Source organism: Equus przewalskii, chromosome 14, assembly GCF_037783145.1.
Source record: "Equus przewalskii isolate Varuska chromosome 14, EquPr2, whole genome shotgun sequence".
Classification (NCBI taxonomy): Eukaryota; Metazoa; Chordata; class Mammalia; order Perissodactyla; family Equidae; genus Equus; species Equus przewalskii.
In genome coordinates, this window is record NC_091844.1 from 19341923 (window position 1) to 19366753 (window position 24831).

The 24831-nt window shown below is 43.2% G+C and overlaps 1 protein-coding gene across 2 annotated transcripts in view; it reads left to right on the forward strand.

The window, feature by feature from the left end:
• The window catches only part of SUCLG1 (succinate-CoA ligase GDP/ADP-forming subunit alpha), a 38008-nt gene extending 34202 nt beyond the window's left edge, over window positions 1-3806 (forward strand). For both annotated transcript variants that reach the window (XM_008515967.2, XM_008515968.2), the window contains 2 exons: window positions 1810-1998; window positions 3552-3806. In XM_008515967.2, coding sequence (XP_008514189.1) covers window positions 1810-1998; window positions 3552-3578 — 216 coding nt within the window. In that variant the 3' untranslated portion in view covers window positions 3579-3806. The remainder of the gene's footprint in view (window positions 1-1809; window positions 1999-3551) is intronic.
• Window positions 3807-24831: the final 21025 nt, after the last annotated feature.

Sequence of the window (24831 nt, forward strand, 5' to 3'; positions counted from 1 at the left end):
ATAAAGCAAACCTGTTTTCCATATCAAGGAGAACAACTTATACTATTTGTTGCCTATGATTAAATTTGAGCTTTCAAGTGAATATTAACATTTTGGAAAACTTGTTTCTGCCACAGTAAACTTGACAGCTCCCTCCTACTAAAGACTTTTCTAATGAAACCAGGGATGATGCTGATGAACGTGGTTTGTTGATATTGAATGGTGAATGTGTCAGCATTTGGAAGATCCACGTAACTCACTGAGACTATATTTTCCATCTCACCAATGCAACTTCCAAAATCATCGTAGGCAAAAGATCCGTTTAAAGTGTAGGACAGGCCAATGGATTTTAAAGTAACGAAGTAAAGTTCATTGCTCTGGTTTCAGATTCCAACATTGCATCTAACCTTTAAGAAATTACTGCTTGAAGAGGTTTGTGTAGTATCAAAAAAGAATATCCACAATTACCCAACAGGCTATTAAAATAGTTTTCCCTTTTCCTATTACATATGTGTTTGAGGCTGGATTTTATTCCTGTACTTCAGCCAGAATAACATATTGCAATAGATTGAATGCAAACACAGATATCAGAATCCATTTGCCTTTATTACATTAGGCATTCAAAGTTGCAAAAATATAAATGCCACTCTTCTTACTAGAATTTTTTTTAAATACAGTTTTTAAAAGTTATTTTTAAATGAATTAATAAATATTTATAAAATTTCTCAGTTTTAATTTCTAGTAGAGTAAATATCAGTTATAATCTACATAAACGAGTTCTTTGAGATTCTCAATAATTTTTATAAGTAGAGGAGATCCCAAGACCAGATGATTTGAGAACTGCTGGTCTAAGGGCAGGGGCTGTGCCTGAGAGAAGGCCCTCAGAGTCCACTTGTGCTCAAAGTCTGCTTCTACAGGCCTCTGTTTTACTTGGATCCCTTATTGCCTCTGGATTGCTCTTATGAACGTGGTATTTCCATTCACTGTGAAACTTAAGCATATATTCACATGTTGTTTTATGGCATCTCTTAACTGATTAATGTGTATACGTATTTTATATTATTTCTTCAACTACTCTATAAGTCTAGAGACAGGAGTTCCTATATTTCCTGTGTGTGGGTTTTTATTTTTAACCTCAGAATCTAGTGCAGGCTGTTTATGCACATAGAGCACATTACAATGGATTTTTATTGCATAAAACCAGTCCTGATGATAGAATTTCAGAGGAGAACGGGCCTTTGGCCCTCAATCTAGTTTAGCTGTTTCATTTCGTGGATGAGGAAGCAGGGGTCCCGAGAGGTGATGTGCCATGCAGCTTTAGTCCATAGCAAATTGAGCTTGGTGACTCCTAGTCCTAAGGCCTTTCCAATATACCTTCCCACCTCATCTTTTTCTTTTAGTAAATTTATTATAGGTGAACTAATAATGAGTTAAGACATAAGATCAAGTTGAAATAAAACAACTGACCCCGTGTCTTAGTCCGCTATCACAAATCACGTAACATATTTTCAAGTATGCTTTTTGTTTTTCCAGTGAAAGAATCACATATGTATTTGTTAAACAGCTTGTGTCAGTGAAGTTGAAGTTTAGTGTCTAAACAGATAAAGAATTTGCTCAGGATTATTTTCCTGAGTTTGTATGAAAAGTTGTGTCATCTCAAAGGCGACTGCGGGGGCTTCAGTCATAGCTTCTTCATATTTGTGTTGATTTTCTTAGTGAGTGTGAATGAGGGGCCCCGCCCAAGCTATTTGCCATTTACTGGCAAGGATGAATTTGAGGTCCAGTTTTGATCAACTTTTTCATTCGATTATTTAAAATATCACTTTCCAGGGTCCCAAGGCCAAGCCTGTGGTGTCCTTCATTGCTGGTTTAACGGCTCCTCCTGGCAGAAGAATGGGTCATGCAGGGGCAATTATTGCTGGAGGAAAAGGTGGAGCTAAAGAGAAGATCTCTGCCCTGCAGAGCGCAGGAGTGGTGGTCAGCATGTCTCCTGCACAGCTGGGAACCACCATCTACAAGGTGAGCTGTAACAGTCGCCTGAGCGCTCTGAGCACTCTGAGCTCTGGGCCTTGTAGTGTGGGGCCACACTCGGTGCCTGGAAACCGTGGCCTTCTCTTCTGGGTCTTATCTGCTAACTTCCTCTGGTGTGCAGCTTCACAGTCTGCAGCAACTCCATTAGTGTCCTGGTGTCCTAATTGGGCATAACCAGGAATAACGTTCTGATTAAAAGCTCTTCTTTAAATATCGGGATTTGCTGTTTTGTGAGTGGCAAGATACAGTCTACAAGAAAGAGTTTTGGAGTCTGTAAGTGCCATGGATTCCATTTAGGGGTGGTGCACAAAATTACCTTCTGTTTCTTTTTTTCCATGGAGGATCTTTGGGATATAACTACCCTGATGCCATAGGTTTTTGTTTCCAGGGAGAAGGGTTGAAATCTAGTAACAAGAAATGAAAGGAAGAGGGTGGAGGGTTTCAGCCTTTAGTTTCTGGCCGTGACTGTGTTGGGGTGCCATCGTTGTTTCCAGGTTGGAGGATTGACTTTTTAACCATTTGCTTTGCTTTTCCCTTTTTAATAGGACATTGTGGTTTAAAACACTCTAAATGATTTGGTGTCTTCCCTAATCTCTTTGCAATGATTTTCAGCCTGTCTCCCTGAGTGATCATTTAGGGCTCTCTCTCTCTCTCTTTATTTTTATGATGTTTATAGCTTTGACAAAAAAGCAAACAAACAGCAAAAAAAACTTTAAGCATGCTGAAAACAGACACATTGTATTCCCAGGAGGAAGTGATGTTTTGGCACAGTCTTTATTTGCCCCAGTCTAAGGGCTACTAAAACGGACTCATTGTTTTATTGAATCTTTGCATGATCCTGTCTTTTGAAATATGACACTGTGTGGGCCCTAGTGTTTGAAAGAAATCCATGTGGTTAGTGAGTGTGTGAGGATGAATTTTGTTTAAAAGAGAAGACGAAAGGAAAAAGCAAATTTTTAAATTCGCATTGGAGACACGTGTTACCATTTCGCTCCAGTAAGTGGCAGCAGGCATCTATACATTTTGTTGTAGTCTAATTCTTACAACTAGAGAAATGAGGTTTTTAGTATTGCTTCCTTTTCAGATGTTTCCGAGGTTCGTGGCATTTTGTTCAAATCATAACTGAATCTGTGTTTAATTTTATTCTTTGAGAAACTAAGCAAACCTGCTTCCATCGCCTTATTAAAAGGGCTGGGCGGTTCATGTATAGCAGCATTAAAGGTTTAGAGAAGCTTAGTCGGGTTTGTCAACTCCTAATTGTAATACTGCAGTGGAGAAATGAGGCTAATTCAAAGCCTCTTAGCTGCTGTATTTAGGAGACATAACATTGAAGCCGCATGTAGCCCAGTGAAATTCAAGCCGACACAGACTAATTTGAAAGCTGGTATTTTGTGTACAAGCACCTCATCCTGGCATATTTTACTTCTGTCATTTTTGGCTGTTCAAAGAATCCTGAAGATAAGAGGTTTCAGAATCTCTTTGACCATGAATGTAATCTGGATCTATTATCTTTTTATCCCCTCTCTCTTCTGTTTCTGAAGGAGTTTGAAAAGAGGAAGATGCTATGAAATTAAAAACAAGCAACGTGTTTCCTAAGCCTGTGGATTAATCATTATGGAAATAGGAAACTGCAGGTCAATGCTGTTTCCACTGATTGTCTGATTGTCAGCCCGCGCGCCTGTCTCTGGTCCTTCAGCACAGGGGGAAGCCACATGGAGTGGAGAATGTCCTGTGTTGAGATGTTTTCACCTCATTGTCCAACAGAGGCAGCCAATAAATCTACCATTTGATTTGAATATGGTTTTGAAGACTTTTTGTTGTTCCAGTTTGGGGTCGGGGGAAAGGAGAGAAATGGAAGGGTGTATGTGCATGTGTGTGTCTTAATGGGCTTGTAGGGAACATTCTAAATAAAACTTGAGAAAATGAGGCTGTAAGAATTTCAGCTTGGCATTCGTCTAATGATCTTATGCATAGAGGGACTTTGGGTCTCTTTTGGATCACAGTTTTCTCATGTGTATATATAATAGTCCCCATCTTGCATAGTTTTGAGGTTTAGAGATAAATATGTAAAGTCCCTGACACGTCATAAGGCAACTTAGTAGTTGTTAGTGCCACTGCCACCGTCATCGTCGTCATCAGGATTGCAGGCAGAAGCTCATTTATGGTTCAGCTTATGCCTAACTGAGAAACGGAGAGTCTTCAATAGCGCTGTTTTCCTGTGGCTCTTCAGAGGGCCCTCCCCTTCCCTATCCATAGCCTACATTTCTTTGCTTGCAGTTTAAGACATTCGTGGCAAGAAAGCAGGAAAGCGGTTAGTCATCCTACTTTGGTTTAAAAGAGAGTTTGTTAACAAGAAGCAATTCCAGTGGATAATTGCCACTCAGTGAGGGAGGGCACCTGTCGTCAGGAGCTTACATTCTGGAGAGGGAGAGGCACAAGGTTCTCAGATTGTGTAACTGCCCTGAAGGAAACAAACAAGAGCTTAAAAAAATAATATTAGGTAGAAGCCCCTGAAGAAAGGCTGTTTGGGAGGCCTCCCTGGGGAGGGAATGTGAGTTGGGACCCGAGGACTGAGAAGGTACCAACAAAAAGGAGGAGCACCCAAGCAAAGGTGTGGAGGGAGAGAGCTTACCTCGAGGAGGGGAGGGAACAGTGGGTGCCTGGGGGCAGTGAGCCCTGGGAGGAGCTGGAGGAAGTTTTGGGGGGCTGGGGAACCACGTGTTGCCGGAGCTCCCGTGACCCTGCCCAGGCCAGGGCACAAAGAGCGGATGTCAAGAGATGGATTCATAGCCCGAGGGATTCTGCTTGGGCTGAGGGAGACTCAGGGATCAGCGTTGGGTGAGTAGACTTTAGCTCTTGCTCATAACTCTCTCCTCATCTTGAAAGTGGGGATAATGACCACCATCCCACAGGGTACTTGGATGGAATGTACGTTGCGGGGTGTGTGAGGGTGCTCCTCGCAGGGTGGCTAGGCTGGGGCTTGGTGGTGTTCCATAAACTTCTAAACTTGTCCTCCTGCTGCACCCAGGTCAGCCCAAGGCTGACACCAATGGCCAGGGAGGAAGGCACTTCCTGTCTTTCTGGCTGGCACCTCCAACCCAAGGTCCCTACAGGGCAAACATATCCTTTTTTGTGAGGCTTTGTGACAGGGACACAATTCAGATCAGGGGCAGGTGACCCTAAGAGGAGAGATCCTTTTCAGAGTCCACCCATTATTTCAAGCTGCTGTGGACCTGGCGCAGCCCTCCGTCCTGTCCCCTGAACATCCATCTCAAGACAACCGCTCTCTCCTCACACCTCTGCTCCTGTTGCCTACATCGGGAAGTTCAGTGCCCTCCTGAGCCTTTCCTCATCTCTCCCACCCCTCACCTTCCCTTTCCCATTCCCATTCTCTCTCCCACCTTTCTCTCCATCCCTCCCAGGATCTTGTGAAACCACCCTCTCCTGACCATCTTTCACCTCTCTTTCCCGTCCTGCAACCACCTCTGGTCTGAGCAGCTCAAACAGCAGCAGGCGAGCTATTTGCTTCTGGTTTTTCTGATTTCATTTTTAGAAAGCAAAAAGTGAAAGCTCGACTCATCACCCCAGTGCAATTTAAAAACTTGTATTACACAAACTTTCTAACATTTCTGAAATAATTACAGTGTATAATGAACTCCCAAGTACCCATCGCCCAGCTTTGGAAATGATCAACATTCTGCTATTATTGTACCATCTGTACCTGCAATCCACCTCCCCCAGCGTTGTTGTTGTTATAGTTGTTTTGTTGAGGTGAAATTTACATATGTTAAAATGCATAAATCTTTACACATTTGACAAATGGATGAAACCAAATAACCACATCCTTCTCATGATACAGAACATTTCCCTCATCCCAGAAAGTTCCACCCCATCTCACCTTAAAATAGGTAACCTTATTTTTATCCATTTTAAATTAGTTTTGTCTGTTGTAGAAATTTACGTGAAGACAATCATATAATATGAGATCTTTTATGTTTGGCTTTTCTCAGCATAATTTCTGTGGTTTCCATCCATGTCATTGCTGGTATCAGTAGTTCATTACTTTTTTTTTTAGGTATGCTTTTTTTTTAATTGGTGAGGAAAATTGGCCCTGAGCTAACATCCATTGCCAATCCTCGCCTTTTTTTTCTCTCCCTAAAGCCCCAGTACATAGTTGTATATCCTAGTTGTAAGTCCTTCTAATTCTTCTATGTGGGATACCACCACAGCATGGCCTGACAAGCAGTGTATAGGTCTGGGCCCAGGATCCAAACTGGTGAACCCTGGACCATCAAAGTGAAGTGTGTGAAGCCGACCACTACACCATGGGGGCCCCAGTTCATTCCCTTTTATTACGGAGTTCTACTCCATTGTGTGGATATACCACAACATATTTATCCATTCTCCAGTTGTTGGTCCTTTGAGTTGTTTCCAGCTTTTGACTGTGGTAAATAAAGCTTCTGTGATCCTTTATGTACAAGTATTTTGTGAACATAAGTTTTCTTTTTTCTTAGAGAGATACCGAGGAGTGGAACTGCTGGATGAAATGGCCTGTGAATATTTAACTACCTTTTTTCCAAGGAGGTTGTACCTTTTTACGTTCTCCCTAGCAAAATATGAGAGTCTGGCTTTCCACATATTTCCACATATCCACGAAAAACATTTGGTGTTTTCAGTTTTTTAAATTTTAGCCATTCCAGGGGGAAGTTGTTGGAGAAGGTCATTAAGAGGGCGTGAACACAGGTTGACCCAAGAACTGGATCCCAGAAACCGGACACTGCTCACTCTCTCCCCTGTTCTTGGAATGTACATTCTGCACATGGTGCCTGTACTAGGATCCACTTCAAGGATGCAGCCTTGAGAGAGCAATGTGTTGCTGAGACCATATGGTCTGTACATGACTGAACCCGTTAAGTCCTCCATATAGACTCTTCATATTCTGTCAGGCGGATGCGGGGATCTCCTCGACTTTCAGATGCCCGGGACAAGGCTTGTACGTAAATTTCCTTGCTTATTAAACCTGCCACCTACCAATCTGGAGCCGTCTGCCTCTTTCTTCAGTTTCTCCATGCCCTCTGTGTAGGGGGCCAATTTTGAATTTCACCTGAGGCACTCCCAAAATATTGAACCAGCATGGGTGTGAGTGGTACCTCATTGTGTTTTAATTAGCATTTCCCCTAAGAATAATGATGCTGAGCACTTTCTAATGTGTTTATTAGTTTTTCGCATTTCTTCCTTTGCAAAGTATCTTTTCAAGCCTTTTGCATATTTTTTATTTCTTTGGCTTTTTCTTACTCAATTCTAACAATTCTTTATGTATTCCAGATACAAGACCTTTCTCAGATATGCATTTTATGAGTATTTTCTTACACTCTATGCCCTGCCCACTCATTTTCTTACTGGTGTATTTTGGTAAACTAAAGTTTTTAATTTTGATAAAAAGTAACATCCATTTTTTTTCTTTTTTGTTTACTGCTTTCTGATCCTAAGACATGTTTGTCTACTCCAAGTTCACGATGATATTCTTCTGTTTTCTTGCAAGGTTTGTTATATTGGCTTGTACATTTAGTTCTTATATCAACCTTGAGTTAATTTTTGTTTATGTTGTGAGGGAGGTAGAAATCAAGACTGAATTTATTTCCCTATGGATATTTAAGTGGGTCTAGCAATATTTGTTGAAAAATCCTTTCTTTTCCCATTAAATTTCTTTAATGCCTATGTAAAAGTTCAGTCGGCCATATCATTTCTGGATTGTTTCCTACTAAGGCTTTTGTAACTTGATATAAATATTAGAATAAGATTGTTCATTTCTATAGGATTATGATTGGGACTGATTTAAGTTCTGTAGACTATTTTGGAAAGAGTTGCTGGTTAACAATATTGGGTCTTCCATATTCCAATTTTTTATTGCAAAAATATACAAACATGAATTGATTTTTGCACATTGACCTTGTACCCTAAAACATTGCTAAATGAATTTGTTAGACCTAGTAGTTTTTAAAAATAGATTTCTTAGGATTTTTTTCATGTAAAAATTCACGTTAACTATGAATGGAATTTTCCTTCTTCCTTTCCAATCTTCATGCCCATCTTCTCTTTTCCTTGCTACATTGCACTTGCTCTACTACAAGGTTGAACAGGTGTGACAGCAGATATCCTTGCCTAGTTTTGGATCTTGGGGAGATTTTTCCATGTTTCACCGTTGGGGATGATGCTAGCTTGAGGATGTTCATCCATGTCCCTTATCACATGGGTAAAACTCCCCTCTATTCCAAGTTAGCTGAACGTTTTGTTGTCCTTGTTTGTTTTTACTTTTTTTATTGTGGTCTAAATAGTTTATAATATTGTGAAATTTCAGTTGTACATTAATATTTGTCAAACACCATGTAAATGTGCCCCTGAACCGCTTGTGCCCACCCTCCCCCCGCCTTCCCCCTGGTAACCACTAAATTGTTCTCTTTGTCCATACCTTTGTTTGTATTCCACGTATAAGTGAAATCATATGGTGTTTGTCTTTCTCTTCTGACTTATTTCACTTAACATGATGCCCTCAAGGTCCATCCAAGTGGCTGTGAAAGGGACGATTATGTCTTTTTTAAGGCTGACTAGTATTCCATTGTGTGTATTATTATATATATATATATATATATACCACATCTCCTTTATCCAATCATCAGTCACTGGGCACTTGGGTTGCTTCCACGTCTTGGCTATTGTGAATAATTGTTTGCTTGTTTTTTAATCCTTAAAGGGTGATGAATTTTGTCCATTGATTTTTCTGAATCTATTGAAATAGCTATATTTCTTTCCCTTTGTTTGGTCAATTTAAATGTTTGATTTTTAAATGTTAACTTGTATTCCTGTTTTTAAATGCCACTTGGTCATAATCTTACCCTTGTCATGTGTTGCTGGATCAATTTGCTAATATTTTGTTAAGAATTTTTATAAACATGATCATGAGGGATATTTATCAAAATTTTATTTTCTTGTAATGTCTTTGCCAGGTTTGGTATCAGAGTAATATGGTCTTTATACAATAATTTTGGAAATGTTCCTTTTTCCTCTATTTTTTGAAAGAGTTGGTGTAAGATAGGTATTGTTTCCTCCTTAAATTTAATAGAATTCACCAGTAAAACCATCAGAGCTTGAAATTTACTTTGTGACAGGATTTGGTTATAAATTCAATTTCTTTGATAGATAGGCTTCGGATTTCCTATTTGACCTTGTGCCATTTTTTGGTTAAGTTTTAATATTTCTCACATATTGATGAGGGTCCTCAGGAAAAAAGCTACCAACTCAGAAATTTTACCCCTTGTAGCTCCTCTTTCACAGGTAATCCCTTCCATCGTCTTTCTGATTTTGGTCACTCTCCAGTGCTTTCAGGTAGTTGTTTTCTTATAAATTATTTGGCCAGACTTAGTGATTGTTATCTGCAGGAAGGTTGGTCTGATCAAGCTATTCCATCATTACCGGAAGCTGGAACTCCTCTACTGCCTCATTTAACAAAGGGCCCTCTTCATCTCCAGCACCACCTCTCTTGCCCTAGAATGAGTAGTTGTGAACAGAATGAGGCATGTCTTTCTTAGACTTCATCATATTCGCCACATTATTCCAAAGAGGGTTTCTGGGTTTCACCCTGTCTTGTCAGAGTGCCATGCAATGGCTTTGAGACACATCTACATCCTGGTGAAGTCCAAGGCCAAGATTTGAGCAAATTTCATTTTTTTTTTATTGCAGTAGCATTGGTTTATAACATTATATAAGTTCCAGGTATACATCATTATATTTCAGTTTCTGTGTAGATTACATCATGTTCACCACCCAAAGACTAATTACCATCCATCACCACACACATGTGCCTAATCACTCCTTTTGCCCTCCTCCCTCCCTCTTTCCCCTCTGGTAACCACCAATCCAATCTCTGTCTGTGTTTGTTTGTTGAGCAGATTTCTGTGTCTTGAATGATCCCAGTCACTTCTGACCCGGTATTTTATTGCTGCTGTTTTACAGCTTTGAACACCTCACACATTTCCCATCTCCCTGGGTCCGTACACCCCAAACACAGAACATAGCCCCCTCTCCTTGAATTCTCCATGGCCTCTTCAGGAGCCCATGGTGTGTGCTAGACTCTTGCTGAGAGAAGCAGCAGAGTGTTCTCAACCTGGGAGTAAGGATCAGTCACACCTTTCTGGAGTCCTACCAAAGCCACAGAGAAATCCTCACCAGGGAACTCTTCCCCTTCAGTTTCTGCCCTAACCCTTCTCCCATCTCAGGCTGAGATGCAACCTCCCCCTCCCACCACAACCCCGCTGCTGTACTTCTGCATCTCCCTGCTGCTCCAGCTCCAAAAGCTGTTCTTTATCTCTTCTGCAGAGCCTTTGACACTTACTGTGCCTTAGTCCCAGCACATCCCAGCTCTTCAGGGAGGTCCTGGTCTTCATAATCACTCACTTTAACAATCTTGAAACAATGCTCTAAATAATCACAATTGCAACTGTCCCCCTGGGAGGAGTTCTCGGGTGAGGACAAAACGGAATTCTTTTTGCCCTGCTTCCCCAGACTCCCAACCTCTAATGTGGTGGATTCCATTTCCCTGTTACATTCCAGCACCCATCTGACATCAACTGGGTATCCTATGATTCAGTTTAATTCTAATACTAACTACCATGAGTCAACACAGACCTCCTGGGTTAAGGGGCTCAATCACACAAGATTGTCCCCACTTCAGACACCAGCTGCAAGTACTTTGTGTCCCCAGGCCACTCATACTTCTGTCCTACTTGGGTATAAATTTGGGGCTTCCCACAATGCCCCCAGATTCAATAATTTCTACAATGACTTACAGAATTCTCTAAAAGCACTAGACTTCTGATTACATTTTTATTATAAAGGATACAACACAATAACAGCCAAATGGAAGAGAAGAATAGGGCAAGGTCTAAGGGGTGGGGCACAGGACTTCTGTCCCCATGCAATTGGGGTATACCACCCTCTTGGTACATCAGTATGTTCCCAACCAGGAAGCTCTCTGAACCTCATTGTCCAGAGTTTTATTGTGATTTCATTACATAGGCATGATTGATTGAACCAATGGTCACATGACTGAACTCAATCTCCAGCCTCCCTTCCCTCCCTGGCGGTCAGGGGGTGAGGCTGAAAGTTCCCACCTTCTAATCACATGCTTGGTGGCCAGCCCCTCCCTTAAAACTGTTGGAGAGCTCAACATTTGTCACTTCGTTAGCATCAACTCAGGAATGGTTTAAAGGGGCTCATTATAAATAACAAAAGACCCTCCTATCAGGAAATTCCAAAGGTTTTAAAGGATCAGGGGACAAAGGCCAGATGTATTCTTTATTATATCACACTTGTGTACCCTGGAACTGAGTGACCTTTTCCACTATAGATCTCCACCTTTTCACTCCTTGCTTTCAATCCTCCTAGGATCCCCCCTGCACTCAGAGGAGGTCTGAGCCCACAACCTGACACACACGGCGCTCCAGTGTCAGCTTCAGTCTCCTCTCCACCTTGTCCTGGACTTCAGTCCCCAATACCTTCGAATCAGCCATGTGAAACTCCATAGCAGTCTCCAGAGAGGCCTGGTCTTTCTGGTCCCATGGCCTCGACATATTCTATTCCCTTTTGGTAGCATGCTTTCCCACGCATCCTTCTGGGTTTAATAAGCTTTTAATCACAGTAGTAATATTTGAATACTTTCTTCCTGGAAATTTGAAAATATTTTAGAAAAGACCAAACCTTCTCTTGGCAAAGGCCTGTAATGCTTGTTCTCAGCGTTCTGTGACATTAGACTACGTCCCCTCAGGTCTGTAATTTATTTAGTGACTACCGGCCATGTGGCAGGCGCTACTGAGGGCTCTCCAGTAGTCCCCTGGCTTATCCACGGTTTTGCTTTCTACGGTTTCAGCTACTCGCGGTCAGCTGCAGTCCAAAAATATTAAATGGAAAATTCCAGAAATAAAAAACTCCTAAATTTCAAGTTGCATGCCTTCTTAGAAGCGTGATGAAATCTCACGCTGTCCCACACCATTCCATCCGGGACATAAAGCATCCCTTTGTCCAGCGCATCCATGCTATATATGCTACCAGTTCGTTAGTCACTTGGTAGCCGGCTTGGTTATCAGATTGACTGTCACGTATGGCAGTGTTTGTGTTCAAGTAACCCTTATTTTACTTAATAATGGCCCCAAAGCATAAGAGTGGTGATGCCGGCAATTTGGACATGCCAAAGAGAAGCTGTAAAGTGCTTCCTTTAGTGAAAAGGTGAAAGTTCTCAGCTTAATAAGCAAGGAAAAAATTGTATACTAAGGTTGCTAAGATCTACAGTAAGAAAGAACCTTGTATTCTTGAAATTGTGAAGAAGGAAAAAGAAATTCATGCTAGTTTTGCTTTGCACCTCAAATACGTAAGTATAGGAAAAAACATCACATATACAGGGTTCGGTACCCTTCGCGGTTTCAGGCATCCACTGGGTGTCTTGGAACACATCCCCCTAAGGGTAAGAGAGGACGACTGTATTTGTATATTTCTAATTCTTATTGCAATCTGAAGGTCATGCCTCTTCCACTATGCCAAGTTGCCTTTTCAGCATCTCAGTACTTGAAAGAACTTCCCTGCTGATGACCTTCCAGTCTTTATCTCATTTACAGGATCTCCCTAAGAGATGAAATGTATGGATGAACCTGCACTCTGCCTCTACTGGTAGATGCTCTGTAATTAGCTCCCTGAGGGTAGGAATTTCTTTTGTTCACTGTATATCCCTGGCCCCTAGAACAATGAATGGCACATAGTAAGTGCTCAATAAATATTGTTTGAATTGAAATAAGAAACCCACGGCAAAGGTGCAGGAATAAGGTAGTGACCTGATCTTTATGTTTTCAATCTTTATCGGCATAGGGCTCTGAGCTATAAGGATATTAATTAAGTACAATCCTTGACTTGGGGACACTATAGTCTGCCTGGGGAAATACAACCTGCATGATTCTTTATGCAACAAATATTTATTGAGTATCTGCTATGTATCAAGCACTCCAATAGATGTCTGGGTTCAATGGGAGAATAAGACAAAGTCAGGGTACTTATCAATAGCTGATGAAGATGAACACTAACTAAGTGATCACAAGTGTGATGATGATGGTGAAGAAGACGGTAGTCACAATGATGATGGAGATGATGAGGATGAAGATGGCAACAATGAAGATGATGATGGTGAAGATGATGGTGATCATGACAGCTGTTACTTAAGTGGTACCTACCAGATACCAGCACTGTTCTAAGTGCTTTATGTGTATTAACCCATTAATCTTCACAATGACCTCAAGAGGAGCGTAAAATTACTATCTCCAATTTACAAATGAGGAAACTAAGGAATAGAGAGGTTACAACCCCCTTGTCCAAGACAAGACAGGTAGTGTAATGAAAGTAAAAGTCTTGTGGATGTGACTTCCAGGAGGCTGTAATTAGTTTGAGGAGTAAGGACATCATGAGGATGTGATATGATGTTTAAGCTTAGAGTTGCATTTGCTAAGTATGAGGTGTAGTAAGTACTCCATATGAAGAGCCAAGCATGTATGAAAGCCTAGGAACTCTGAACATTTTAGGAGGAGAAAGAAGTTGAGGGTGGCTGGATCAGGGTGAAGAAGAAGTGTGTCACCAGCTGAAGCTGGAGAATTATGAGAAGAGATCTTAAAGGCCAAGTTAAGAATTCTGCACTTTATTCCAAGAGCAGTGAAAGATATTGAAGAGTTTTAAGTAGCAGCATCTGCATTTTTCAGAGAGCTTTCTAGCTCCTGTGTGGATGCAGGAGGCTGGTCAGGAGTTTATTGCATTGATGCAGCTGAGAGATGATAGTTTCTTGGGCCAAAATGGTGGCAGGAGAGAGAGAAGACAGTTGATAGTCAGATTTGAGAGATCTGTAAGGATAAACTAGACAGAACTTGGTAAATTATTGGATTTAGGAGGTAAGGATGAGAGAGGTGAGACAGATGGTCAGTTTCTGGCTTGAGCAGCCGGATGGCCGAGGCCCTACCTTGATAGTCAAGGAGAGAACTCAAGACAGTGTGTTGAATTTGAGGTTTCCTCAGGGTGATAATGTCAAGGAAGCCGTGGCAACTCCAAGTCCAGAGCAATCTGGTTTGTCCTTGTGCAGGAAGTAGCAGAAGCCCCAGGAATGATTAGGTCTTCTAGGGAAAGAGAAGGGGTGAGGGCCTCAGTCCGCTCCATCTCTGAACATTGCCACCATCCAGGGGTCAGGAGACCGAGAAGGAGCTAGAACCTCCTGAACTGCAGAAGGAATGGTACGACAAGCCCACCAGAGAACATGACAGTGAACTTGAGGTTCTTTTTGATTCTAAATCCTCACATGCAGAGCTCAGATTCCTAAGACTGGTTGGGGAGGGGGATGTCAGAATTTTTTAAAGGCTTATCATTTAGACTTGGACTTTGATTCCTGGAATGCTAGCACTGGGAGGGTCTCAGTAGTCATCCAGTGAGCACAGCCCTCGATTTAACATTCTTTATGAGAATCTGGTGCCAAACTTCCTTTGCAATGCATGGATGACAAATCCCATATCACATATAAGGAGGCACCAAGGAGGGCTTTCTCATCCTGAACTGCACCTGAGAAGAACCAAAACGTTTTCTGCATCACAAAGTGGAGTTATGAGGATTTACCAGGAGTCAAAGTGGCATTGTTCTTGGACGTCACATATTTGAATTGTAAGGCCTCGGCTGGGGGGTGTGGAGGTTGGGGAGGGTGGCCTCCTTCTGTGGGGAATTCAGAAAGGGATGGGAAGTCAGTATGGATGCAATGGAATGGAGTTGGGATTTTTTTTTTCCCAGGAAAATAGAAGGCTGAGAGGTAAATGGATTGTAGGATTAACTGGAAATGATAACCATTTATGATCCCAGATGCCTTTTTGAATCTGATGAGCACTGTGGACTCTTCCCAGAAATACATACCCTTGCATACCCCAGGCACGAAATTTAGAGCCCTAGACTTAAACTCTCCCCTGAGGTATTTGCAGTTTAGTATTGAGCTCTTGGAGAAGGAAAGACCAAAACCTTACATGGGAATTACAGGATTCATTGTGTGCCTCATCCTTGAAGCCAGTCCACCCTATGCAATAACTCATACCTGCTGGCTAGAAAGAGGAGCTTAATCCCCATTGACAATCATGTTTGCTTGTTTCTGACCAGGTTGGTTCATTTGGTCCTGTCTGCTCCAGGTTCTGACCTTGTAGCTCCATCTCCTACCTCGATTCCTGGTTTGGCTCGTGGACTGGGCATTAGGACTTGTTCTCTCATGTATTTGAACTTGGGTTCTCCTCAGTGGACTTTGGCTTGGATGTCCTTTTTGCTTTCAGCATCCTGCAGCCTGGGTTGTCCCTGGCAGGTGTCTGACAGATGGCACATTCAAAGGTGAAGCATCCTGGGATCAGAACAGAGAGAAGCCATTACCACTGTTAGGGCTGAATTGGCAAGGGGAGGGAGCTGCTTCCAAAGCTGAGGCCAATAGCTGTGTGAAAGGGCGCTGGTAGGAGCTGTGGTCCTGCATAGAGGAACACAACCACTGTCCAAGTCAAGACTTGACATGGAGGGAGTGAAGGGAATAAATGCCCTGACCTCACACCCCTCCCATCCTCTGATCTCCTGCCAGTGGGAGGACTGGCTGAACCCAGCTGGAAGCCCAGATGATGCCATGCATAGAGCAGCCTCATGTGGGCACAGAGCAGGGCCGAACAGGACAGAGAAAGGTGGAGAATGGATCCGGAGGGACAGATGGAGAATCACAATTTCACCTACCCCGACTCTCATCCTTGGACGGTATTCTGGCCAGGGCTGCAGCAGGTCCCTTTCGGGGGAATGTTGAGGAGAAACTAGATATCAGGTACCATGGTAGATCATGGGCACATTTGGGGCAATACCTGATGCCATCAGGGAAATCCTTAGGGGAATTTTGCATTTTACCCTATACTAAGTTAGGGTATAAAATAGTTAATTGTTGTTGTGCTCTCTGAGGTGTTGGAAGATAGAATTGCATTTGTAGGTGAGTATACCATGGCGTTAGGTTTCTTGAGTGTCCTATGAGATGAGTGAAGATAGCTTTAGGATGTTAAAAGGAGTGGAGGTTGCAGCCCCAGATGAGCACCCTGGGACCCAGGAGGTGAAGGGCCTGGAACCCGAGAGGAGAGAGGTCAGGAGGCTGAACCAACACAATGTCTTCAGAGAGTCCAGCACTCACGCTTTATAGTTTCTCAGAATCCTGCTGGCGACTGTGAGGTTGTGAGTTCCTTGGTTCCAGGCTGCTCTCTGACTGGCTTTTCAAAGTACCTCTCTGGAAGTCACCCGGCACGGAGCATTTTGCCCAGAACACAGCAGGCAAAATGGAACTTGTATCTAAGGCTCACGGGCAGGTAGCACAGGCTGAGGAAACAATTCTTTTTATGTGGTTTCCAGACAGTTTGTCTTTGTTCCTTGTTTCCTGGATGACAGAGGTGCTGTAACACCTCCGAAGATCTTAAAAAGACTGACCTAGCCTCATTTTTCAGGTGGGAGAGCTGATTCATGGAAGTTAACCTAAAAATCACAAAAAGTTGGCGGCAAAACTGAAATTTGAACCCAGGTGGCCTCTCCTGGCTCCCAGACCCGTGCCTCACTCGAGGGGCATGAGGAGGGCCTATGAGCCGGTCATCACGGAGCATTTAGAGGTGATGTGGGTATGCTTAGAACAGACAGCATTTGCAGGGATATTGAATCACAGAAAGCGGTTATTCAAACAGTGTGAACTACAATTGTGATCCTCCCTCCCTGAGTTTTACATATTCTACAAGTGGGATGGTTTCACCCTGGCAGGAGCATGGTCAGAGCATGGTCCAGGCCATGAGATGGAGCAAAGCTGGAGGACTGGGCAGGAATCAGGACCTCGTTTTTGGCTTCAGTGGCACAGAGCTCCACTCTTCTCTCTAATGCGCAGACTGCAGACTCTCAAGATAAATGATTCAAGGCGGTCTTAGCAGCTTTAGAAAAGGTCACGGGAAAAGGAACTGCGATTCCTTATCGATTTTGCTTTATCAAGAATTCCATTAAAGCTCTATGGGGCTAGGTATTTGCTGTCAGCTCTGTCAGATCTGGACTCAGGATTCAAAATTGCTCAAGATCAAAACCCTGGTTAGGTAGGCTGTAATCCATGGGAAAACTGAGCCGACGATGTGAAGGGCAGGACTCATGCGTTTATAAGTGAAGGAGTTCTATCTTTTAATAACTTTTTAGGTCACTAGCGTTTGGCTATGGGAAGGAAAGCAACTTCTCAGCTGCTGAATTAATGACATTTCAATATGCAAGAACTTTAATTTTGACAACAGAGGTGGGGGGGCCTCTGCAATGTGACTGGTTGGTCTTTGGTGATTCCTAGCAGCTGGAACAGGAATAAGCACCGATCCAGAGAAAAGTATGTCACCTTCAACAAGGTCCCTGCAGGTGACAGTTTTCCAGTGATGGTTGAGGAGGAGGAGATGCTGAATCCAAGAAAGTAACCCATGGGAGAAAGAGTCAGCCTCAAATGCCATCCAAGACTGGACAGTGCAAAGCCAGTTTACGGTAGTGTTGGTCAAGCTAGAACTTTCCTACTCTCCTGCTCCCACTCCAGAAGGGTGAGAAACAGCAGCTGGCAAGTGAAGAAAATGGTAGGGAGGGTGGGGAAAGAAGCCACCTCTGTTCCTCCCTAGCAGTTGACTTCCGCCTGAAGCAAGCCCGGGGCCCCTCTGGAGGAGGGCCTGAGGTGGGAGGCTGGAGGTAGGGATGGTGAAGGTGAGAGTGGTGGCGAGCTTTACCTGTGAATGGAAATTATTGATTATTACTTGGAATTGGAAATACAGTAGTCTTCTTTTACCCCTAGTTTTACTTTCCAAGGATTCCGTTACCCGTGGTCAACTGTGGTATGAAACTATTAAATGAAAAATCCTAGAAATAAACAATTCCTAAGTTTTAAATTGCGCACCATGCTGAGTAGCAAGATAAAATCTTGAGCTGTCTGGCTGCATCCCGCTGGGGATTGAAGCATCCTTTTGTCTGGCGTATCCACACTGTATGGGGTACCCTCCCGACAGCCACTCGTAGCAGCCGTCTCGGTGATCAGACCTACTGTTGTGGTATCACAGTGCTTGTGTTTAAGTCACCCTTATTTTACTAAATAATGGCTCCAAAGGGTAAGAGTAGTGATGCTGGCAATTCGGATATGCCAAAGAGAAGCTGTAAAGGACTTCCTTTACATGAAAAGGTGAAAGTTCTCAGCTGAATAAGGAAAGAAAAAAAATCATGTGCTGAAGTTGCTAAGATCGACGATAAGAATGAGTCTCTATCTGTGAAATTGTGAAAAAGGAAAAATAAATTTAGGCTAACTTTGCTGTGGCACCGCAAGTATGTATGTATAGGAAAAAACATAGTGTATATAGGGTTCAATACTCTCCGTGGTTTCAGGCTGGGGGCTGTCCACTGGGGTCTTGGAATGTATCCTCAACTGATAAGGGGGACTACTGTACTAAATTCTGAAGCAATTTTGTAATTTAAGTGAATATTAAGATTTTGAATATTTTGAGTGGGAACAGAAAAGTCATCAGGGCAGGAAAAAATAAATAGCCTCCTCTTAGTTTCCCAGGACTGCTGTAACAAATTACCACAAACTGGGTAATAAAACAGCAGGAACTTATTCTCTCACAGTTCTGGAGGCCAGAGTCTGAAATGAAGATGTCAGCAGTCTGCGCTCCCTCCAGAGGCTCTGGGGAAAGGTCTCCGCCAGCTTCTGGCGGCTGTTGCTATTCCCTGGCTTACAGCGCCGTCACTCGCATCTCTGCCTCCGTCTCCAGGTCGCCTTCTCTTCTTCCCTCTCTCCTTTCTCCTGTGTCCCACTTGTAAAGGTAATCATTGGACTTAGGGCCCCCTAGATAATGCAGCATGATCTCTTCATCTCAAAAGCCTTAATTACTTCTGCAAGGACCCTTTTTCTCAATAAGGTAGCATTCCCAGATTCCTGGAATTAGCACAGAGACATCATTTTTGGGGGGAAGGACATCATTGAATCCATAACACCTCGTCAAGTTATTTTGTGCTTGCAGCCCATGAATTGTTCAATACAGTCGGACTTGGGAAAGGATGGAGAAGGCGGGGCCTGATGCTGAGGGCTGAATCTGCACTTTCTTCTGGAAGCCCCAGGGAGGCACCGCAGGGATTGGATTAGACATATTCTCTCCAGTGTAGCAGGAGAGAGAAAAAGCTCTGGGTCTGTGGATTCCATGTGAGAGGATGAAGGAGTTGCTGTTTGTTTTTCTCTTCTTCGTTTTAAAGAAATGTATTAATGGAATGCAGACAAGTTCCTCAGCTGAAAGCAAAAGACGGGAGAGTTTGTTGGAGGGTTGAAGGGAGAGACCTTACGAAACGGTCCTTAGGAGAACAGTAAAGGGAAAAGTTAGGTCTTTCTCACATCACACTGTAAGTACTCATAATTGTCTCCCTGCCTCAAATCTCTCCTCTGTCTTTATCTTCACACCTCTCCTTATTCTCTCTTTTTGCTCAAAAACCTTCAATGAATCCTTGTGTTAAGAAAGTGAAGTTGAAACTCTGTAGCCTAGTAAGATCCACCATGGACCCCAACAGTCCCCTGCTCCTTGATCTGTGCAAGTGTTTGCTCCTCAGACACACCAAGGGCTGGCATTTTTTTCTGTAGAGAACCAGATAGTAAATATTTTAGGCTTTGCTAGTGCTGGGCCTCTGTTGTGACTGCTCGACTCTGCTGTGGTAGTGAGAAAGCAGCCAGAGACAATACTGAATGAAAGCATGGCTGTGTTCCAATCAAACTTTGTCAGCTCTGAAATTTCAATTTTATACAATTTTCACGTCATAAAATATTTCTTTGATTGTTTTTCAGACAGTAAAAATTGTAAAACTCAAGTGCTGGCCCGGTGGTGTAGTGGTTAAGTTCATGAGCTGTGGGGTTCATGGGTTCGGATCCTGGGTGTGGACCTAGCACCACTGGTCAAGCCATGGTGTGGTGGCATCCCACATAAAGTAGAGGAAGATTGGCACAGATGTTAGCTCAGTGACAGTCTTCCTTAGCAAAAAGAGGAGGATTGGCAGCATATATTAGCTCAGGGCCAATCTTCCTCACCAAAAAAATAAAATAATAAAACCCATTCTCAGCTTGCAGGTCTTACAAAAACACACGGGCCAGATTTGGCCTGTGAGCCATTGTTTCCCTGTGAAATAAACCATGTGTGTTCCTTCTGTCACTCAGACCACCTTGCCTGTCTGAAATCCATCTTCTTACAAGTCTAAATCTGCCCTATACTCTAACCTAAATGCTTCCCCCTCCTTTTCCATCAATATTCTTCAAGCCCCCACCTGCCCCAAAGCTCTTAGGGCCTATGCTTGGCAATTAACTTCCTGTAGCCCAAATTGCCTGTGCTCCTCACGATGTTCAGCGGGCCTCCCATCTATCTTTTCTATACCTATCTTGCACCTCCCAAGCAGACTGTATATTTCTGAAGGGCAGAGCTTGCATTTTATGTCTCTGTATGTCTCCTGGAGTCGTGCCCTACACCTACTTGGTGTTCAATAAATATTCAAGAAAAATTCGTACTTTTTCGGCCCTAATCTGCAGGGCTCAAAAGGATTGTTTTATGCACAAAGTTCAGAAATAAAAAGCCAAACCCCAGCAAAATTGCTTCCTTTTGCATTCTTCACTTTGATGATGTCTCTAAGGTGTGGTTTTCTGGATTCTTTATGCCCCTGCTACACGCCAAATTACCTTATATTTCTGTTATATCTAATAGATACGGGTGACATGGAAGGGTCCAAGGCCCCCGGTCACCTAGAGTCATATACCAAAACCTGTCAGAGCAACCTCAAAAACAGAGCACACCAGACGTTTTGTTAAAGGCTTTCACCTTGTACTGGATAATTATGCATCGTCAAGTTAATTCACACTAGAAGGAAGCAACAGGAATTTGGGGTGTGTTGACTGTAATTCAGCCAGTTGGGACAATGGTGATTAGCACTTCTCTGGGTGAAACTACAATATACGGTTCTGATACAGGCTCTATTTGGAGGTCATTGAACAGATGTTACTTGAGATAATGCTATGCTCTGGGAAGGGAGAGAACAGCAGATTTTGAGCGTTCCAGATTCTGTGCCTCAGGTATTTAAACCTGTAAACTCTCCACCCCGCCTCCCACGCAGGGCCCTTCGAGGCCAATCTGTCGAATCTTTGACCCGAACTCAAATGAGCCTCCGCACTACTTTTGCACAGTAGATAATGATCATTGTTGAGGATGTTTCTCCCTCTAAAAGCATTTTTAAAAAATGAGGGCTGACCCGACATTTCCCCTCTCGTCTCAGAGTCATTCCCTGAGTTATTTCAGGCGTTGGTTACTCAGAATCAGTCCCCGGAATCCAGCTTTCAACGCTGCAGCTGCATCTCTGCCTTTCCTCATGGAAAAGACGAACAGCACACCCCAGAAACCCACGTGCAGAAAGTCTGCCCTTTCTTTCCTCACCAGGCTCTGTCTCTACCTACAAAATCAAACTAGCTAGTTGCCAAGTCCTAAAATGTCTTACACAGAGGAACAGTTTTACATGTATATATATATACAAAATCTGCAAAAACGCAGCAAGCAGCAGAATGCTGGCCATCGCTCTCACTTATTTCTCTCACAAGGCGGTCTTTCTAGGAGAGTCTTTGTCCTGCTTTTATAGGACTTCATAATCTCTTGGAAGGTCATTAATGGTGGTGACCAGGTCATGGACCTACACTTACAAAGGAGACTGAAAAACTTCTCTTACTTGAAAATTGCTAAGACAAATGCAAGGTGCTCAATCCATGAGACCACTAAGTGTATCTTAAGTCACAGCTGTGTCCCTGGAGTCTAGTACAGTGCATGGTACACGGTTGATGTGAAATACATGTGTCTCCTTGGGTCACGCCCATAGCCTATTAAGTGCTCTATAATTTCAACGAAAAATGATACTTTTTAGACATAGCCTAGCAAATACATATATATTTGTTAAACGATCAAATGAATCCTGGCTGCCCACATTATTGCTTTCTTTGGGATGCTGGCCGGAATGGGAATGCGTGCAGTTGGAAAGGGTGTAAGTCTTAATTAGGGAGTTTCATGGGAGGCTCCCGCCCGACTCCAGGCAACAGGAGAAACAGGATTGTAATGGAGGTTGCTGGCAGATTTACCCCGAAGCCAACCAGGCTTAAGCCTGGAGCCTCTTATTTGCCCCTGCTATTCCGAGGCTCTGTGAGGGTCCCTGGCAATTTTGTACTCCTCATCCTGCATTCTTTTCCTCGCAGCTTCATAAGTTGCAGTCCGCATAGAATTTGGACCCGTCCTGGGAGGTTCTCGTTAGAACCTCTCTTTGACTTCCGTGAGACCCGTTTTGATCAACATGTGTTTGAAACCTCAGTTCAAAAGATCCCGCAGGTGTGAATATTTCCCAGACTCCTCTAGCTTCCCTCTCTCTCTCATCTCCACCCACCTCACTCACAGCTGCCATACTTACCTTTCTCTGGTTTTTGTAACATGCCAACCTCTTTCCCACCTCTGGGACCCCTCGCCTCTTGTTCTCTCTGGTCCCCCTGGTCCACATGCACACTTTTAGCCTGACGAGGTCCTTCCAGCCATTCTTTAGGTCCTTCTCAAATCGCTCAATCTATATTTTAACCTCCTCCCTGCCTTTGCTATTTCTCTTTCAGAGTAGCACAGGCTGGTTTCCACCCATCACACATACTTGGCTTAGAGTTATCTGCATGCTTATCTGGTTTACAGTCATCTCCCCTGTAGCCTGCAAGGTGGATGAAAGCGGAGATAACTTGATTTGTTCACCCACGTTTGCCATTTTAGACTCAGTGCTTGGCACATAGTGTGTCCACATTGAATATTTAATGAATAAATGAACATGTGCCCCTATAGGACTGAGTGAAAACTACATTGCGTTTGGCTTAGTTTGTGTTTATTTTGTTTGCTTGTTTTTACATTATTATTGCTTTCACTGCACATTTCTGCTCTTAGAGGACAGAGACCATGTGCTTTTATTGCTTGTGCCAGGCTCAGAGATAAGAGCTTAAAAACAATAATAATTAAAAACATCCTCTATGTTCTCCTGGTGCTGGTGCAGTCCTTGTAGTCCACACGCAGAGACGTTGCTGTCCGTTTGCTCTGAGGTGTTTGGAGTCTACACTGCTGTGCTTGGTTTGTTTTCTGCTGGAGTGGCTGAGCGAGGGAGAGAATCTCTGAGGCCATGCTGCTCCTGCTTTCTGCTTCCCTGTCCTTGTTGGTGATGGGCGTTACAAGTAGGTAGCAAGAAATCACATTCTCTTTGTTGGCAGCTCTAAAAAGCATCTGCAACAGTGGAGCAGTGATTCTCAAATTGGGCACAGGGTTGCTGGGGAAGCTTTGAAAGAGCACCCCTGCTGCATCTCACACCAGACCAATTACAGCAGGATCTCTGGGGTGGAGTCCACCACCAGATGTTTGAAAAGCTCCCAGGTGAGAAAGAAAGACAAATACTGCATGGTATCACTTACATGTGGCATCTGAAAACAAGGTCATATCTTAGAAACAGAAAGTAGAATAGTGGTTGCCAGGGGCTGGGGTGTGGGGTGGGGAACGGGGACATTTTGGTCAAAGGGTACTAACTTTCAGTTATAAGATGAACAAGTTCTGGGAAATCCAATGTACCACATAGTGATTACATTTAATAATACTGTGTTGTACATTTGAAATTTGCTAAGAGAGTATGTCTTAAGTGTTCTCATCACACACAAAGGTAACTATGTGAAGTGATGGATGTGTGAATTAACTTGATTGTGGTCAATATTTCACAACGTATACATATGTCAAACCATCACTTTGTACACTTTAAATATATACAATCTTGTTAATTATACCTCAATAAAGCTGATTCTAATGTACAACCCATGTTGAGAACCACTGTCCTGGAGGAACAAACAGGGCCATGACATTTTCTGGAGGAACGTTCATAAAGTCTCGACTGTAGCAGTGACACACACTTGGAACCAGTCTAAATTTTCTGTGACACAAGCAGAGAAGCTGTGCTCCCAGGCTATGATCCATTTTTTTTTCTCGCACAGGTATGGAAGGAACAACCCTAAAGAGTCCCTGTGGCCTGGAAAACTTTGGAAGAGAAATAGGGCTTTGGGATCTGGAGTTTCTTGTTCGATTCCCTACACTCTTCCTCTCGTCCGTGGGGCAGGCAGGATTTATGAGGTCTGCAGCCAGTGGGGCCAAGCTGCTTTGAAATATGATTATTTGGGGTCTCAGAGTATTCAAGAGAGAAATGGCACTGGGAGGAACAGACAGAGGTGCTATTTATCTTAGGCCTTTGGACCTAGGATTCTAGGTGCTCATTCAATTTGCAATCCGACGGCCTGGGTTGTCTCTTAACTTGGCTACTTACCATATGTGTGATTCTGGGCAAGTCACTCAACTGCTGAGCTTTAAAATCCTCATTTGCTAATTGGGGCTAATGGTACGTATCTCACTGGGTTCTTGTGAAGATTAACTAGATAACGCTTGTAAAATACTTAGCATAGCACCAGGTGTGTAGCAAATACCCACTGAATGGTACCTGTTGGTAATAATAAGAGCAAATGCAAGCTCTCTGAACACTCTACATGGTAGGCTGTAGAGTCCTTGACAGTGGGAATCATTTTATTGGTGCTTCTCTTCCCAGCTTCTCCTGCGGGTCCTAATAATGTGTGTGGAACTGAAGGGAATGGGCCGGAGT